The following is an 18594-nucleotide window of genomic DNA, read 5'->3' as shown; positions in this document are numbered from 1 at the left end:
AAGTTAAGCTTATGCAAGGTTCCCCAGTTCCTGGCCACCTGGATCCCTAAATACCGGAAATCCTTTATTACCCTCCTCAACGGTAAATCATCTATTCCCCTGCCCTGTTCCCCGGGGTGCATCACAAACAGTTCACTCTTCCCCATATTCAATTTATATCCTGAAAATTCTCCAAACTCCCTGAGTGTCTGCATTATCTCAGGCATCCCCTCCACTGGGTCCGCGACACACAACAAATCATCCGCGTATAATGACAGCCGATGCTCTTCTCCTCTAAGTACCCCCCTCCACTTCCTAGAGCCCCTCAGCGCTATGGCCAGTGGCTCAATTGCCAACGCAAACAGTAACGGGGACAGGGGACATCCCTGTCTTGTACCCCTATATAGTCGGAAGTGGTCAGATTGTTGCCTATTTGTAATCACACTTGCCACCGGGGCCCTGTATAGGAGCTGAACCCATCTAATGAACCCCTCTCCAAATCCAAACCTCCTCAGTACTTCCCACAGGTAGTCCCACTCCACTCTATCAAATGCTTTCTCTGCATCCATCGCCACCACTATCTCCGCCTCCCCCTCCGGTGGGGGCATCACCCCCAGCAGCCTCTGTATATTAGCATTCAATTGCCTCCCTTTAACAAACCCCGTTTGATCATCATGCACCACCCCCGGGACACAGTCCTCTATCCTCGTCGCCATCACCTTGGCCAAAAGCTTGGCATCTACGTTCAAGAGGGAAATAGGCCTGTATGACCCGCACTGCAGCGGGTCTTTGTCTCTTTTCAGGATCAGCGATATCATCGCCTCCGACATCGTCGGAGGTAGTGTCCCCCTTTCCCTAGCCTCATTAAAAGTTCTCGTCAGAAGTGGGGCCAGCAGGTCCACGTATTTCCTATAGAACTCCACCGGGAACCCATCCGGTCCCGGGGCCTTCTCTGCCTGCATGTTCCCAATTCCTTTTACCGCCTCCTCCACCTCAATCTGCGCTCCCAGTCCTGTCATCTCCTGTTCCTCCACCTTCGGGAACTCCAGCTGGTCTAGGAAACGCATCATTCCCTCTTTTCCTTCCGGGGGTTGAGCCTTATATAGCCTCTCGTAAAATACCTTAAACACCCCGTTCACCCTCTCCGCTCCCCGTTCCATCTTTCCCTCCTCGTCCCTAACCCCTCCGACCCCTCTCGCCGCCCCCCCCCTTCCTAAGTTGTTGGGCCAGCAGCCGGCTCGCCTTCTCTCCATATTCATACTGTACTCCCTGTGCCTTCCTCCATTGTGCCTCCGCCTTACCCGTGGCCAACAAGTCAAAGTCCATGTGTAATCTCCGTCTTTCCCTGTATAGCCCTTCATCTGGAGCCTCCGCATATTGCCTATCCACCCTCAAAATCTCCCTCAACAATCTCTCCCTTTCTTTACCCTCTTGTTTCCCCTTATGGAGATCAGTTCCCCTCTAACCACCGCCTTCAGCGCCTCCCAGACCACTCCCACCTGGACCTCTCCGTCATCATTAATCTCTAGGTACCTTTCAATACATCCCCTCACCCTTACACATACCCCCTCGTCCGCCAACAGTCCCATATCTAATCTCCAGAGTGGGCGCTGTTCCTTTTCCTCTCCTACTTCCAGACCTACCCAATGTGGGGCATGATCTGAAATGGCTATAGCCGAATACTCCGTTCCTGCCACCTTCGGGATCAGCGCCCTTCCTAGGACAAAGAAGTCTATCCGGGAGTACACTCTGTGGACATGGGAGAATAAGGAAAACTCTTTACTCCTTGGCCTAGTAAATCTCCAGGGATCCACTCCTCCCATCTGCTCCATAAAGCCCTTAAGCACCTTGGCCGCTGCCGGCCTCTTGTTTTTAATCTTTAACAGAATGATCCTTATTCTTTTATAGTGCAAATGAGCAAAGGTATATGATTACCAGCCTCGGCAGATGCAGCTACCTGAGACAATCATCTCCTACCCTTTGAAAAGAGAATGGAGCCAGTTTCTCTCTTCTCTCCTCACTAACAGCATATGTTTAGTGACAGCAGTGAGTGTGTAAATGTGACCACACACACACTAGCTGTGTGAGCTCAGTGGCAGCCGAGTGTGTAAATGTTCCCCCTTCTAACATGTTGATATTCTCCCAATCACAGGCGTTGTTGCTGATGATTGAAATTATTCTTTTTCTTTCACAGAAAATCATGACGTATATGTTTGACTTTGAGCATGGCCCCAAGGTAGGTGATATTTGTCAAATTTTAGCAGCGAACTGGGAATGGTAATCTGTCAACAGAACAGGTAGATGAGAAGAAATAGCAAGTATTGTTCTCGGAGTTTCTGATCACTCATTCATTGACTGAGAGAGTAAATGGGTCAAGGGCTCTGCTGTTTGTAAAATGTGGCAGCCTTCTCCTGAGATCAATATGTTTCTATGAGTATCAGTACAGAATAGATGAACACGGTGTTTAAAAAAAGAAAAACTGCTCCAAGTTACAGAACCTTGCAGATAAATGAGATCAAAAATAAACTTAAATTGGAGAAGAGGGTATATGGGATCCGGAGGTATGATTAAATTAGAGAGGTGGTACCAGAAACATAGAACACAGGAGCAGGAGGAGTTCATTCAGCCCTTCGAGCCCCCTCCACCATTCATTATGATCATGGCTGATCATCCAACTCAATAGCCTAATCCCGCTTCCTCCCCGCCCCCCCACCATGTCCTTTGATCCCCTTTACCCTAAGTGCTATATCTAATGGCTTCTTGAAAACATACAATTCCACAGGCTGACCACTCTCTGGGTGAAGAAATTTCTCATCTCTGTCCTGAATGGTCTAGCCCGTATCCTCAGACTGTGACCCCGGTTCTGGACACCCCCACCATGGGGAACATCCTTCCTGCATCTACCCTGTCCAGTCCTGTTCGAATTTTATAGGTTTCTATGAGTTCCCCCCTCATTCTTCTGAACTTCAGCAAAAACAATCCTAACCGACTCAATATCTCCTCATATGACAGTCCCGCCATCCCAGGAATCAGTCTGGTAAACCTTCGCTGCTCTCCCTTTACAGCAAGAAAATCCTTCCTCAGATAAGGAGATCAAAACGGCCCACAATATTCCAGGCATGGCCTCACCAAGGCCCTATATAATTGCAGCGAGACATCCCTGCTCCTGTACTCGAATCCTCTCGCAATGAAGGCCAACATACCATTTGCCTTCTTTACCGCCTGCTGCACCTGCATGCTTACCTTCAGTGACTGGTGTCCGAGGGCACCCAGGTCTCGTTGCACATTCCCCTCTCCTAATTTATGGCCATTCAGACAATAATCTGCTTTTTTGTTTTTGCTACCAAAGTGGATAACCTCACATTTCTCCCAAGTTGTACTGCATTAACCATTTATTTGCCCACTCACTCAACTTGTCCTTTGGACGCCTGCATCCTCCTCACAGCTCACCCTCCCACCCAACTTGATGTCATCTGCAAATTTGGCGATATTATATTTTGTTCCCTCATCTAAATCATTAATGTATATTGTGACTAGCTGGGATCCCAGCACTGATCCCTGCCAATTTGAAAAAGACCCGTTAATTCCTACTCTTTGTTTCCTGTCTGCCAACCAGTTTTCTATCCATCGCCATACACAACCCCTAATCCCATGCACTTTAATTTTACACCCTAATCTTTGATGCGGGACTTTGTCAAAAGCCTTCTGAAATTCCAAATATACCACATCCACTGGCTCCCCCTCGGCAACTCTACTAGTTACATCCCCTAAGAATTCCAGTAGATTTTGTTTCCAATTAAGGGCAACTTACCAAGGCCAATCCACCTACCCTGCACATCTTTGGGTTGTGGGGGTGAGACCCACGCAGACACGGGGAGAATGTGCAAACTCCACACGGACAGTGACCCGGAGCCAGGATCAGACCCGGGTCCTTGGTGCTGTGAGGCAGCAGTGCTAACCACTGTGCCACCGTGCCGCCCCCGATTTCCAGTAGATTGTTGACTTGTGTCTGATCCTGCCATTATTTTCTAAGTGCTCTGCTATAAAATCTTTGATAATAGGTTCTAGAATTTTCCCCACTCCTGACGTCAGGCTTACTGGTCTATAATTTCCTGTTTCTCTCTACCAGGACTTCACCTGTTCCTCCCCTCACCGTTTAGGTATGGAGTGTAGACTGAGGCCTGTGATAATGGCTCGGAATGTTTGAAACTCTTGCTGATGTGTTTTGTTTTGCTGCAGCCTGAAACTGCCCACCGTCCCTGGCAGTCGTACTTTGACCTGGTGGTGGTGGACGCTCGGAAGCCGCTGTTCTTCAGCGAGGGAACAGTTCTGCGGCAAGTGGACAAAGTGAGTATAGTTAGAACCTGAGATTAAATGTCAACTCTACATTTTGGATTGAGAGTGGATGAAATGGATTTCAGCGTCTGTAAATTTGAGCTCAGTGCCGGTGGACCTAAGCAGGACAGAACATTCTAAATGCTGGAATGACCAATCACACTTGGGGTCCCCGGGTACACAGATCATTAAAATGTGATTAACCGATACAGAGAATAATCAAAAGGGTTGATGGAATGCTGGCCTTGATATCTTCAGCTCGACAAAGCCGGGATTAGACCACCTCTGGAGTTACTGTGAACAGTTCTGGGTCCCACACCTTAGGAGGGATATATCGACCTTGGAGGGGATGCATTGTAGATTTACCAGAATAATGCCTGGATGCCGAGGGTTAAGTCACGAATGATGCTGAACATTGTGTAATATTCAGCACACATCCGCTTTTGACCTTATGATGGAAGGAAGGTCATTGATGAATCACTTGAGAATGGTTCCCATGACACCATTAATAAGAACAATACGCACAGGAACAGGCCCTTCGGCCCTCCAAGCCTGCGCCGACCATGGTACCTGCCTAAACTAAAACCGTCTGCACTTACGGAGTCTGTATCCTTCCATTCCCACCCTATCGTATATTTGTCCAGATGCCCCTTAAATGCCGCTATCGTACCTGTTCTCCCCCCCTCCCCAGGCAGCACTTTCCATATATTTACGACCCTCTGTGTAATAAAAAAAACTTGTCTCGCACATCTGTTCTAAACTTTTCCCCATTCACTTTAAACCTATGTCCCCTAGTACTTGACTCTCTTACCCAAAGGAAATAGCATCTGACTATCCATTCTGCCCATGCCACTCTTAATCTTGTAGACCTCTATCAGGTCACCTCTCAACTCAGGCATTTCAGTGAGAACAGACCGAGTTTCTCTAACCTCTCCTCATCGCTAATGCTCTCCATACCAGGCAACATCCGAGTAAATCGCTTCTGTACATTTTGTAAATGAGGCCTAACTAAGGTCCTGTACAGCTGCAACATGACTTGCCAATTTTTATATTCAATGCCCCGACCGGTGAAGGCCATCATGCTGTATGCCTTTTGACCACCTTATCCACATGCGTTGCCACTTTCAGTGACCGGTGGACATGCCCAGATCTCTCTGCCTCTCAGTACTCGCAAGCGTTCTACCATTTATTGTGTAATTCCTGCATGCATTGGACCTCACACTTGCCCGGATTAAACTCCACCTGCCATTTCTCCGCCCAAGACCTGTTAGAGTTCTTTGAAGAGATAACAAATAGGTTAGACCAAGGAGAGCCAATGGATGTTATCTATCTTGACTTCCAAAAGGCCTTTGATAAGGTGCCTCACGGGAGACTGCTGAGTAAAGTAAGGGCCCATGGTATTCGAGGCAAGGTACTAACATGGATTGACGATTGGCTGTCAGGCAGAAGGCAGAGAGTTGGGATAAAAGGTTCTTTTTCGGAATGGCAACCGGTGACGAGTGGTGTCCCGCAGGGTTCAGTGTTGGGGCCACAGCTGTTCTCTTTATATATTAACGATCTAGATAACGGGACTGAGGGCATTCTGGCTAAGTTTGCCGATGATACGAAGATAGGTGGAGGGGCAGGTAATATTGAGGAGGTGGGGAGGCTGCAGAAAGATTTAGACAGTTTAGGAGAGTGGTCCAAGAAATGGCTGATGAAATTCAACGTGGGCAAGTGCGAGGTCTTGCACTTTGGAAAAAAGAATAGAGGAGTGGACTATTTTCTAAACGGTGACAAAATTCATAATGCTGAAGTGCAAAGGGACTTGGGAGTCCTAGTCCAGGATTCTCTAAAGGTAAACTTGCAGGTTGAGTCTGTAATTAAGAAAGCAAATGCAATGTTGTCATTCATCTCAAGAGGCTTGGAATATAAAAGCAGGGATGTACTTCTGAAGCTTTATAAAGCATTAGTTAGGCCCCATTTAGAATACTGTGAGCAATTTTGGGCCCCACACCTCAGGAAGGACATACTGGCACTGGAGCGGGTCCAGCGGAGATTCACACGGATGATCCCAGGAATGGTAGGCCTAACATACGATGAACGTCTGAGGATCCTGGGATTATATTCATTGGAGTTTAGGAGGTTGAGGGGAGATCTAATATAAACTTACAAGATAATGAATGGCTTAGATAGGGTGGATGTAGGGAAGTTGTTTCCATTAGCAGGGGAGACTAGGACTTGGGGGCACAGCCTGAGAATAAAAGGGAGTCACTTTAGAACAGAGATGAGGAGAAATTTCTTCAGCCAGAGAGCGGTGGGTCCTTGGAATTCATTGCCACAGAGGGTGGTGGAGGCCGGGACGTTGAGTGTCTTTAAGACAGAAGTTGATAAATTCTTGATTTCTCGAGGAATTAAGGGCTATGGAGAGAGAGCGGGTAAATGGAGTTGAAATCAGCCATGATTGAATGGTGGAGTGGACTCGATGGGCCGAATGGCCTTACTTCCACTCCTATGTCTTATGGTCTTAAGACTCCAACCAGTTTATATCCTGCTGTAGCCACTGACAATCCTCTTCACTCCGCAACTCAAATTTATGTCTCGTCTGTGAACTTTGTATTGGGCCAGGGTTTGGAGAACCCCAAAGTCTATCATGGAGTTCACCTGACCCACAACTTTTACCAGATTGTGGTATGGGGAGCACACGGCCCACTCTACAGGTGTGGGACAGCAGAAATGGAAAAGTATTTTTTAAAGCAAAACAATGTTTATTCTATGAACTCAAGTTAACCTTTTAAAACATACAGTGAACATCTTAGCAACCATTAATTCAAATATAACCCCCAAAGACTACAACACTAAGCAATCCTTAAGCTGTCCTTTTAACATCCATAACACTTTAAAAAAAAAAAAAAAAAAAACTTTTAACAGAAGCACATCAGGTAAAGTCACTACTGAGAGCAGTTATTAGTTTTAAATCACCAAAGGATCGATTTACAGTCTTTAGATTACAGAGAGAGAGAGAGACTAGTACACCTTCCGGCTGTGACTGCAGCTATCCAGCTCTGAAAACGAAACTAAACACACCCTGCAGCAAACCGCCTAAAACGAAAGTAAAAAGCTGACAGACAGCCCAGCTCCACCCACACTCTGACATCACTGATAAACACCCATTTCTTAAAGGTACATTTCTTAAACACCCATTTCTGAAAGGTACTCGCACATGACAACTTACTAATCAAAATAATGCACCATTTTGTTTATATTGCCTCATCATTCCCATCCAAATGTAGCGCACATTTTAGGTTGTCACATGTCTTTCCGAACTCTGTTGCTATCCTCCCTCTGTTAACCGCATTTTCGAGTTTTGTGCCATCTGCAAACTTTGAAATGGTATCTTGTGTAACCTTGGTCAGCTCAATAAAATATATTACGAAGTCTTACAACACCAGGTTAAAGTCCAACAGGTTTGTTTCGATGTCACTAGCTTTCGGAGCGCTGCTCCTTCCTCAGGTGAATGAAGAGGTCTGTTCCAGAAACACATATATAGACAAATTCAAAGATGCCAAACAATGCTAGGAATGCGAGCATTAGCAGGTGATTAAATCTTTACAGATCCAGAGATGGGGTAACCCCAGGTTAAAGAGGTGTGAATTGTACCAAGCCAGGACAGTTGGTAGGATTTTGCAGGCCAGATGGTGGGGGATGAATGTAATGCGACATGAATCCCAGGTCCCGGTTGAGGCCGCACTCATGTGTGCGGAACTTGGCTATAAGTTTCTGCTCGGCGATTCTGCGTTGTCGCGGGTCCTGAAGGCCGCCTTGGAGAACGCTTACCCGGAGATCAGAGGCTGAATGCCCTTGACTGCTGAAGTGTTCCCCGACTGGAAGGGAACATTCCTGCCTGGTGATTGTTGCGCGATGTCCGTTCATTCGTTGTCGCAGCGTCTGCATGGTCTCGCCAATGTACCACGCTTCGGGACATCCCTTCCTGCAGCGTATTAGGTAGACCACGTTGGCCGAGTCGCACGAGTATGTACCGCGTACCTGGTGGGTGGTGTTCTCACGTGTAATAGTGGTATCCATGTCGATGATCTGGCACGTCTTGCAGAGATTGCCATAAAATATAATGATGTGGAGATGCCGGCGTTGGACTGGGGTGAGCACAGTACGAAGTCTTACAACACCAGGTTAAAGTCCAACAGGTTTGTTTCGATGTCACTAGCTTTCGGAGCGCTGCTCCTTCCTCCGGTGAATGAAGAGGTCTGTTCCAGAAACACATACATAGACAAATTCAAAGATGCCAAACAATGCTAGGAATGCGAGCATTAGCAGGTGATTAAATCTTTACAGATCCAGAGATGGGGTAACCCCAGGTTAAAGAGGTGTGAATTGTCTCAAGCCAGGACAGTTGGTAGGATTTTGCAGGCCAGATGGTGGGGGATGAATGTAATGTGACATGAATCCCAGGTCCCGGTTGAGGCCGCACTCATGTGTGTGGAACTTGGCTATAAGTTTCTGCTCGGTGATTCTGCGTTGTCGCGGGTCCTGAAGGCCGCCTTGGAGAACGCTTACCCGGAGATCAGAGGCTGAATGCCCTTGACTGCTGAAGTGTTCCCTGACTGGAAGGGAACATTCCTGCCTGGTGATTGTTGCACGATGTCCGTTCATTCGTTGTCGCAGCGTCTGCATGGTCTCGCCAATGTACCACGCTTCGGGACATCCTTTCCTGCAGCGTATGAGGTAGATAACGTTGGCTGAGTCGCACGAGTATGTACCGTGTACCTGGTGGGTGGTGTTCTCACGTGTAATAGTGGTATCCATGTCGATGATCTGGCACGTTTTGCAGAGATTACCATGACAGGGTTGTGTGGTGTCGTGGTCACTGTTCTGAAGACTGGGTAGTTTGCTGCAAACAATGGTTCGTTTGAGGTTGCGCGGTTGTTTGAAGGCAAGTAGTGGGGGTGTGGGGATGACCTTGGCAAGATGTTCATCGTCATCAATGACGTGTTGAAGGCTGTGAAGAAGATGACGTAGTTTATCCGCTCCGGGGAAGTACTGGACGACGAAGGGCATTCTGTCGGTTGTGTCCCATGTTTGTCTTCTGAGGAGGTCGGTCCGGTTTTTCGCTGTGGCGCGTTGGAACTGTCGATCGATGAGTCGAGTGCCATATCCCATTCGTACGAGGGCATCTTTCAACGTCTGTAGATGTCTGTTACGCTCCTCCTCGTCTGAGCAGATCCTGTGTATACGGAGCGCTTGTCCATAGGGGATGGCTTCTTTAATGTGTTTAGGGTGTAAGCTGGAGAAGTGGAGCATCATGAGGTTATCCGTGGGTTTGCGGTAAAGCGAAGTGCTGAGGTGACCGTCCTTGATGGAGACGAGTGTGTCCAAGAATGCAACTGATTTTGGAGAGTAGTCCATGGTGAGTCTGATGGTTGGATGGAACTTATTAATGTCATTGTGTAGTCGTTTCAGTGATTCTTCGCCGTGGGTCCAAAGGAAAAAAATGTCATCGATGTATCTGGTGTATAACATCGGTTGAAGGTCCTGTGCGGTGAGTAGGTCCTGTTCAAACTTGTGCATGAAGATGTTGGCGTATTGGGGTGCGAATTTGGTCCCCATGGCTGTTCCGTGCGTCTGGATGAAGAACTTGTTGTCGAAGGTGAAGACGTTGTGATCCAGAATGAAGCGGATGAGTTGCAGAATTGCGTCTGAAGATTGGCAGTTGTCGGTGTTGAGTACTGAGGCTGTTGCAGCAATGCCGTCGTCATGGGGGATGCTGGTGTAGAGTGCTGAGACGTCCATTGTGACGAGGAATGTTCCTGGTTCAACTGGTCCATGGGTGCTGAGTTTCTGTAGGAAGTCCGTCGTGTCGCGACAGAAGCTGGGTGTACCTTGTACGATGGGTTTCAAGATGCCCTCGATGTAGCCAGAGAGGTTCTCACACAGGGTCCCATTGCCTGAAACGATAGGGCGGCCTGGTGTGTTGGCCTTATGTATTTTTGGGAGGCAGTAGAGATCTCCAATGCGGGGAGTACGTGGGATGAGAGCACGTAGGGTGCTCTGAAGATCTGGATCCAAGGTCTTGACAATAAAATATATACTGCAGTGCTGCCCGATACTGACTGAAGTCACCAGGTGTGGAGACTGGACAAGAGCCTGATCTCCCAAAGCTCATCTCTGTGACTCTGATTAATTGGGTTAGTTACAGGAAGGTATCTACATTTTATTCTGATAACAATAGGGTATCTCGGCTGGAGGAGGTGACTGTGTCGGAAGGGTGGAGGGTGTATTGGCAGAGATCTCAAAGACGTACCAAGTGTGCATTTCACTTTTATTTGTACAGGCAACTGGCCACCTGAAGATTGGGACACACACCGGACCACTCCAGCACGGGATTGTGTACTCAGGTGGTGAGTGCCCAGAATTCTGTCTTCACTTTTCACTCATTGACAATCTGTTGTCTAACTAGTGCCCAGACCACTATCCTGAGGCCAATTGCCAAGCTCCGAGGGTTGCACCAGCTTAGATCAACCAGTTTGGCACAAATTGGGGTGTGGGATTATATATGAGGGCCAGTAGACCTGGGGGGGGGGGGGAGCATTGTGGAGGGGTGCCCCAGCCAGGGATGGGAAGATGGTTTTTGGGTAGGGTCATGGTGCAGGATGAGCAGTCCAGGTGTAAACGGTGGGTCGGGCCTTGAGGTGGTTATTGTAATTTTAATCCCAGGTTCGATTCCGGATTGGGTCATTGTCTGTGCGGAGTCTGCACGTCCTCCCCGTGTCTGCGTGGGTTTCCTCCGGGTGCTCCGGTTTCCTCCCACAGTCCAAAGATGTGCGGGTTAGGTGAATTGGCCAATGATAAATTGCCCTTAATGTCCAAATTGCCCTTGGTGTTGGGTGGAGGTGTTGAGTTTGGGTAGGGTGCTCTTTCCAAGAGCCGGTGCAGACTCAAAGGGCCGAATGGCCTCCTTCTGCACTGTAAATTCAATGATAATCTATGATTAATCTAGGACAAAGGTTCGGCGCAACATCGTGGGCCGAGGGGCCTGTTCTGTGCTGTATTTTCTATGTTCTATGTAAGTGCTTAGATTGAGAATTTAAAAGGTCTTTGAAAAAATGAAGTAAGGGCTGAGGCAGGCCATGCTGCCCGTCTAAACTACAATCTTCTACACTTCCTGGGTCCGTATCCCTCTATTCCCATCCTATTCATGTATTTGTCAAGATGCCCCTTAAATGTAACTATCGTCCCTGCTTCCACCACCTCCTTCAGTAGCGAGTTCCAGGCACCCACTACCCTCTGTGTAAAAAAACTTGGGTTTGGAGAGGGGTTTATCTGTTGGGTTAAACTATATAGAGCCCCGGTGGCGAGTGTGTTACAAATCGGCGGAGGTCGGACTATTTTCGGCTGTGTCGAGGGACGAGGCAGGGGTTCCCCCTGTCCCCCTTGTTGTTTGCACTAGCAATTGAACCTTTGAACAAAGAACAAAGAAATGTACAGCACAGGAACAGGCCCTCCAAGCCCGTGCCGACCATGCTGCCCGACTAATCTACAATCTTCTACACTTCCTGGATCCGTATCCCTCTATTCCCATCCGATTCATGTATTTGTCAAGATGCCCCTTAAATGTCACTATCGTCCCTGCTTCCACCACCTCCTCCGGTAGCGAGTTCCAGGCACCCACTACCCTCTGCGTAAAAAAACTTGCCTCTTACATCTCTAAACCTTGCCCCTCTCACCTTAAACCTATGCCTCCTAGTAATTGACCCCTCTACCCATGGTAAAAGTCTCTGACTATCCACTCTGTCTGTGCCCCTCATAATTTTGTAGACCTCTTATCAGGTCGCCCCTCACCCTCCGTCGTTCCAATAAGAACAAACCGAGTTTATTCAACCTCTCCTCATAGCTAATGCCCTCCATACCAGGCAACATCCTAGTAAATCTCTTCTGCACCCTCTCTATAGCCTCCACATCCTTCTGGTTGTGTGGCGACCAGAATGGAACACTATACTCCAAGTGCGGCCTAACTAAGGTTCTATACAGCTGCAACATGACTTGCCAATTTTTATACTCAGTGTCCCGGCCAATGAAGGCAAGCATGCTGTATGCCTTCTTGACTACCTTCTCCACCTGTTGCCCCTTTCAGTGACCTGTGGACCTGTACAACTAGATCTCTCTGACTGTCAATACTCTTGAGGATTCTACCACTCACTGTATATTCCCTACCTGCATTAGACCTTCCAAAATGCATTACCTCACATTTGTCTGGATTAAACTCCATCTGCCATCTCTCCGCCCAAGTCTCCAAACGATCTAAATCCTGCTGTATCCTCTGACAGACCTCATCACTATCCACAATTCCACCAACCTTTGTGTCGTCTGCAAACTCATTAATCAGACCAGTTACATTTTCCTCCAAATCATTTATATATACTACGAACAGCAAAGGTCCCAGCACTGATCCCTGCGGAACGTCACTAGTCACAGCCCTCCAATTAGAAAAGCATCCTTCCATTGCTACTCTCTGCCTTTTATGACCTAGACAGTTCTGTATCCACCTTGCCAGCTCACCCGATTCCGTGTGACTTCACCTTTTGTACCAGTCTGCCATGAGGGACCTTGTCAAAGGCCTCACTGAAGTCCATATAGACAACATCCACTGCCCTAGCTGCATCAATCGTCTTTGTGACCTCCTCGAAAAACTCTATCAAGTTAGTGAGACACGACCTCCCCTTCACAAAACCGTGCTGCCTCTCACTAATACGTCCATTTGCTTCCAAATAGGAGTAGATCCTGTCTCGAAGAATTCTCTCCAGTAATTTTCCTACCACTGACGTAAGGCTCACCGGCCTGTAGTTCCCTGGATTTTCCTTGCTACCCTTCTTAAACAAAGGAACCACATTGGCTATTCTCCAGTCCTCCGGGACATCCCCTGAAGACGGTGAGGATCCAATTATTTTGTCAAGGCCTCAGCAATTTCCTCTCTAGCCTCCTTCAGTATTCTGGGGTAGATCCCATCAGGCCCTGGGGACTTATCGACCTTAATATTTTTCAAGATGCCCAACACCTCATCTCAATGTGACCCAGGCTATCTACACACCCTTCTCCAGACTCAACATCCACCAATTCCTTCTCTTTGGTGAATATTGATCAGCCCCGTTGTTAACAAGATTCTTTGTACTGATTTTATTTTATTTTTTAAAACCCAGCCATCCAAAGCCAGACTTTGTTCCTTTCAGGTAAAAAGTGGGATTTAAATTAGATTTAGATTTTGAAGGTTCAGGGCTGCCTGCTGCGAGTGAGATTTATAGAATCCTGTTGCTCTTATTAGCCTTAGTTTATTTAGTTCTGATTACGTTACCTTTGCTCATGAGTCGCCAGGTATCTTTCTGATACCGCCACATGGTTCAAGCTCAAGTTATGATTAATAAGTCAGCACACCGCTTAGTAAGATTGAAATCAACAGTCATTTATTATATACAACAAGTAATGTTTACACAATAATGCTACTATCTATATAATAAACCTATCACTACTGGCCAATACTTAACTTTAGGAAGAGCCCACCAGGTCAGGGAAACAAATGGCTTATCGAATCGGATCTGGCCCGTGGGATTCAAAAGGCTGATACGGGTCGATGGCTAGGAGTCTCTATCGGGTAGCGATCGCTGGAGTCAAACTTACGCTTGCTGGTCGATGTTCTTGCGAAGGTCTCGAGCAGGCGAAGAAGGGAGAGAGAGCGAGATCTGACCTTGGCCCCTCACTTTATAGGGCCCAGGGGCTTCCCGCCTCCCGGGGCGGCCCTTGACCCTGAGTCTCAAGTGATTGGACTTGTTCCCAATCACTGGGTTCGATACGTCCAATGGTGAGGCGATTCCCCGATCGGGGGGTGGTCGTTCACCTGTCTTTGTTTCGGCCACTGCAGGCGCCGACAGGTCTGGCCCGGCATTCAATTGCTAATATGTTGCAATTGTTCCCGGGGATAGCCCATTAAACTGCAGATGTCTGGGTTGATGGGCTGTTAATAGCCCTGAGTATCGATCTGGGCCGACTTCCCCAGAGCCGAATATGATATTCTGCCTGCAGCTGTCCGTTTGTGTCCTGTTGCCTGCTTTTCCCATCAGCCTTTTCAGTTAGCCATTTTAAATCGGGTTTTGGCCAAATTAATAGGGAAGCAGCCATTTTACGTGGCTACAATCCCTACAGTGCAGGAGGAGACCATTCAGCCCATTGAGTCTGCACTGACCTTATTTAGGTCCACGCCCCCACCCTATCCACATAACCCAGTAATCCCATCTAATCTCTGGTTTGGACACTAAGGACAATTGATCATGGCCAATTCACTTAACCTGCTCATCTTTGGACTGTGGGAGGAAATCCAAGCAGACACACACACAGAGAGAATGGCACCAAAGGCTGGATTTATCCCGGGTCCCTGGCACTGTGATCCAGCAGTGCTCGCCACCTTGCCTTTTTCAATACTTTCAAGCATGAGTCAGAATCCTGGTAATTGCTGGTAATGTGTCTGTTGCTGCAAAGACAGCAAGTAATGCCGTCAGCCTAGCAGTGAATTGGATGTTTTAAAACATTTTGAGGATACTCTGTGTTACCTAATTTGAATTTATACAGGCGTTATTTTTTATTTTGTAAGTTATTTCATCTTGAATGCACAGTGCTGTCCACATGCGGTGCAGCATTTCAACCTGTATGGTTGAGAATTGTCCAATGAACCTAACTCCGACTTTAACATTGATTCATATGGGAGCCCATGATTCACATAAAGTCTTTCACTTAAAGTGGTGATTTGCAGGAACGCCAGGACTTGCTGTAATGTTAGTATGAAGTCAAAGCGAGGAAGCCACATGATTTTGGGGGCTGTTTTTCAGGTTCCTCTGATATAATGGGCGACCTGTTGGGAGCAAAAGGCAAAGACATTTTGTACATTGGCGACCACATCTTTGGTGACATCCTAAAATCAAAGAAGCGGCAAGGCTGGAGAACGTTCCTGGTTATCCCCGAACTTGCACAAGAGCTGCATATCTGGACCGACAAGAGCAGTAAGAGAGCAGCAGACTGATGATTATTAACTGTTGTTTACAGCTCCTTAGATGTTTTGTGGGAACCAGATGCCTGGAGGCTTTCACCCAATCCAGTGTCTGTTCTGGCATTCGTTTTCTTTATTCCAGTGGCCCATTTTGGTGTAAGTGCACTGACCTCCCTCTTGCACCTCACCTAGACCGATATTTGGATGCCTAAGGAGCAGTATCTGACGGGTTAGCAAGGTTTGCTGACTGTGTGCCCCTCCCGCACATTCCCCTGCCACGGCAGTCTGTATGTTTTCAGCAAAGTGACTTTCCTTTCTTTTCTAGCTTTGTTTGAGGAGCTGCAGAGTTTGGATGTGTTTCTGGCTGAATTGTACAAGTGAGTATCAACAAGATATTGGAGTAATGAGCAAAAAGAGCAGGGTGAGAATGTAATTGAAGCGGATTAATGAAAACTGTTTAATCAGCTCATTAGCTTGTATTAACTATGAAAATGAATAGTTACATAAAATGATTGCAGGATAGCTGACATTTGATTGGCTTGTGAATGTTAATTAAATGGATACTTTGATTATGTTCTTGTCTGAAAGTCATTCCTAGGATTTGTATGGATCATTCTGCCTTTTTGCTATTCGAATTTCTTACTCAGAATTATATAATTATATGTTACCTCTTTACCAACTTGCTAATTTTTGTTTGTTCCCTCTGTTAGGCACCTGGATAGCAGCAGTAACGAGCGACCAGATATCAGCGCCATTCAGAGGCGGATCAAGGTGAGACACAACCCATCTACGCTGTTTGTTTCAATAGCAGTTCTCTGATTAGAAAATGCTTTGAGAGGTAAACTATGGATCCATAAATTCCCAAAGACCTGGAGTATAATTTGCATCCTCAATACTTTCTGCATCCTGTAAATAAAGTCTTGTGCAAATGCTACAGGGTCATCAGTCTCACTCTTTCACTTTAGAGCTAGCTCTCTCTCTCTAGCTCTCTCTCTCTCTAGCTCTCTCTCTCTCTCTAGCTCTCTCTCTCTCTCTAGCTCTCTCTCTCTAGCTCGCTCTCTCCAGCTCTCTCTCTCTAACTAGCTCTCTCTCTCCAGCTCTCTCTCTCTAACTAGCTCTCTCCAGCTCTCTCGCTCTCTCTAACTAGCTCGCTCTCTCCAGCTCTCTCTCTCTAACTAGCTCTCTCTCTCTCCAGCTCTCTCTCTCCAGCTCTCTCTCTCCAGCTCTCTCTCTCTAGCTCTCTCTCTCTCTAACTAGCTCGCTCTCTCCAGCTCGCTCTCCCTAGCTAGCTCTCTAGCTCACTCTCTCCAGCTCACTCTCTCCAGCTCTCTCTCCAGCTCTCTCTCTCTAGCTCTCTCTCTAGCTCTCTCTCTCTAGCTATCTCTCTCTAGCTATCTCTCTCTAGCTAGCTATCTCTCGCTAGCTATCTCTCGCTAGCTATCTCTCTCTAGCTAGCTCTCTCTCTCTCTAGCTAGATCTCTCTCTCTAGCTAGATCTCTCTCTCTAGCTAGATCTCTCTCTCTAGCTAGATCTCTCTCTCTAGCTAGATCTCTCTCTCTATCTAGCTAGCTCTCTCTCTCTCTCTAGCTAGCTCTCTCTCTCTCTCTAGCTAGCTTGCTATCTCTCTAGCTAGCTCTCCCTCTCTCTCTAGCTAGCTCTCTCTCTCAAGCTAGCTCTCTCTTAGATTTCTAAGCATCTGTCTGTGGGTTTCTGTCACTAGTCCATATGCACTTAAGATGGCTTTTCTCACCTCATCATAATTCCTTGACACCCTAATAGCCAGGCAGACACTTCACTCGCTCTATCTACTAACTTGTTTGAACCAGCAATACCCAAATGGTTTTGGGCCACTTCAATTGTTTAGCTACTTTCTCAAATGAGATTAAAAATAAAACCTTGGCAGTGCTTGAATATATTTAAACATATCCGCACCAGAATTATGGCGAGGAGGGGTTAATCCTTCCGCCAGACTGTCCTCCACTTCTGTCTTTACCGCCACCATTTTAAGCTGATATTCTCTTTGCAATTCCAGTTTCCGAAGTTCAAATTCTCTCTTTCCTTGCTGGCATTGCCACATTCTGTCTTTCATTTTGTTTTGCTGTTGCCAGTCTCTCTACTTCCTTTTAATGCCAATTGAAGCTGTCTCATTTCTTTATCCTGTTGCACCAGTTTAATTTGTAATTGAATTTTAGCTAATTCCAATGATTCAGACTGCATCTCTGGCAGCATTTCTAAATTTAAATGCTGAACTATTGCTGTAATTATCTACCTTCCTCGCCTCTACAGGTAACGCTAACTGCAGCCTAACTGCCAAATCCAAAAGCTTTGTTTTAAGCATCCTTCGTAAACCACTCCGAGTGACCTCTTCCACACCCAAGAAACTCTTGCCAATGAAAGAGCCATTGTCCCAGTCACTCCTTATTTAAACTGACTGAATGCAACACCTGAAAGAAAGCACCAGTTACACCCACCGTCTTTAAATTCAATAATCCCAAGTAAACTGAGAATTATCCTTTTAATCCTGGTAAAGAGCCTCCAATTTTTGTTACCAGACCCTAATTTGTATTATGAAACCGGACAAAACCCAAACAATTTTTATTAATTTGTAAAACTGAGGAAAAGATACTTCACCCTAGGAGTGACTCTACTGACAAATCGGGATCTTTTGTATTAGAACAAACTTTACTATTAACACATTAACCATATCAACAATACTGAAAAAATAGCTTTACAATTAACAGTTAAATAGTTCTTTTTAAAAAACCTGGAAACACTTCAACTACAAACTTATAACTTGTCTATTTCCAATTAAACAAAGCAGGTCAAAAGCCACTGGTAAATAAAGTTAGCAAACCCAGGGATACTTGCTGTACTATTGTAGAGATTTCTTGGAAAGACTGGTTGGAGAGAGGGAGAGACCTTTTCAGGGACAGCTTGAAAATACTTCTGTCTTGTCAGACTTCTGCCCAACCTGGCAGCATTTGGCAAAAATTGCTGTGCCACGTAAACTCCTAACAGACTGCCAAACCTATATCAAACTACAAAACTGCAGACAGACTTTGCTTCTCCCATCAATTACATCATCTTTATCCCATTCAGATCCCATGACCTGTTTACCTAAGTCTAAACACACTGTCCCAAATTGTCTAGGGAATCTCCAGTAATCATAACAGGGGTTCCATTAGGTATCTCTTTGTAAACAAGTACACGGTTGGAATGAATGATTATCTCACTTTTCCGACATCTTAATTACA

General features: G+C 46.5%; 1 protein-coding gene across 2 annotated transcripts in view; it reads left to right on the top strand.

Moving 5' to 3' along the window:
* The window catches only part of nt5c2a (5'-nucleotidase, cytosolic IIa), a 149981-nt gene that overhangs the window by 115174 nt on the left and 16213 nt on the right, over positions 1-18594 (top strand). For both annotated transcript variants that reach the window (XM_072479763.1, XM_072479762.1), the window contains 6 exons: positions 2174-2215; positions 4219-4326; positions 10643-10709; positions 15183-15353; positions 15666-15717; positions 16051-16111. In XM_072479763.1, coding sequence (XP_072335864.1) covers positions 2174-2215; positions 4219-4326; positions 10643-10709; positions 15183-15353; positions 15666-15717; positions 16051-16111 — 501 coding nt within the window. The remainder of the gene's footprint in view (positions 1-2173; positions 2216-4218; positions 4327-10642; positions 10710-15182; positions 15354-15665; positions 15718-16050; positions 16112-18594) is intronic.

Source organism: Scyliorhinus torazame, chromosome 16 (assembly GCF_047496885.1).
Source record: "Scyliorhinus torazame isolate Kashiwa2021f chromosome 16, sScyTor2.1, whole genome shotgun sequence".
NCBI lineage: Eukaryota > Metazoa > Chordata > Chondrichthyes > Carcharhiniformes > Scyliorhinidae > Scyliorhinus > Scyliorhinus torazame.
This window is presented reverse-complemented; position numbering and strand designations above follow the sequence as displayed.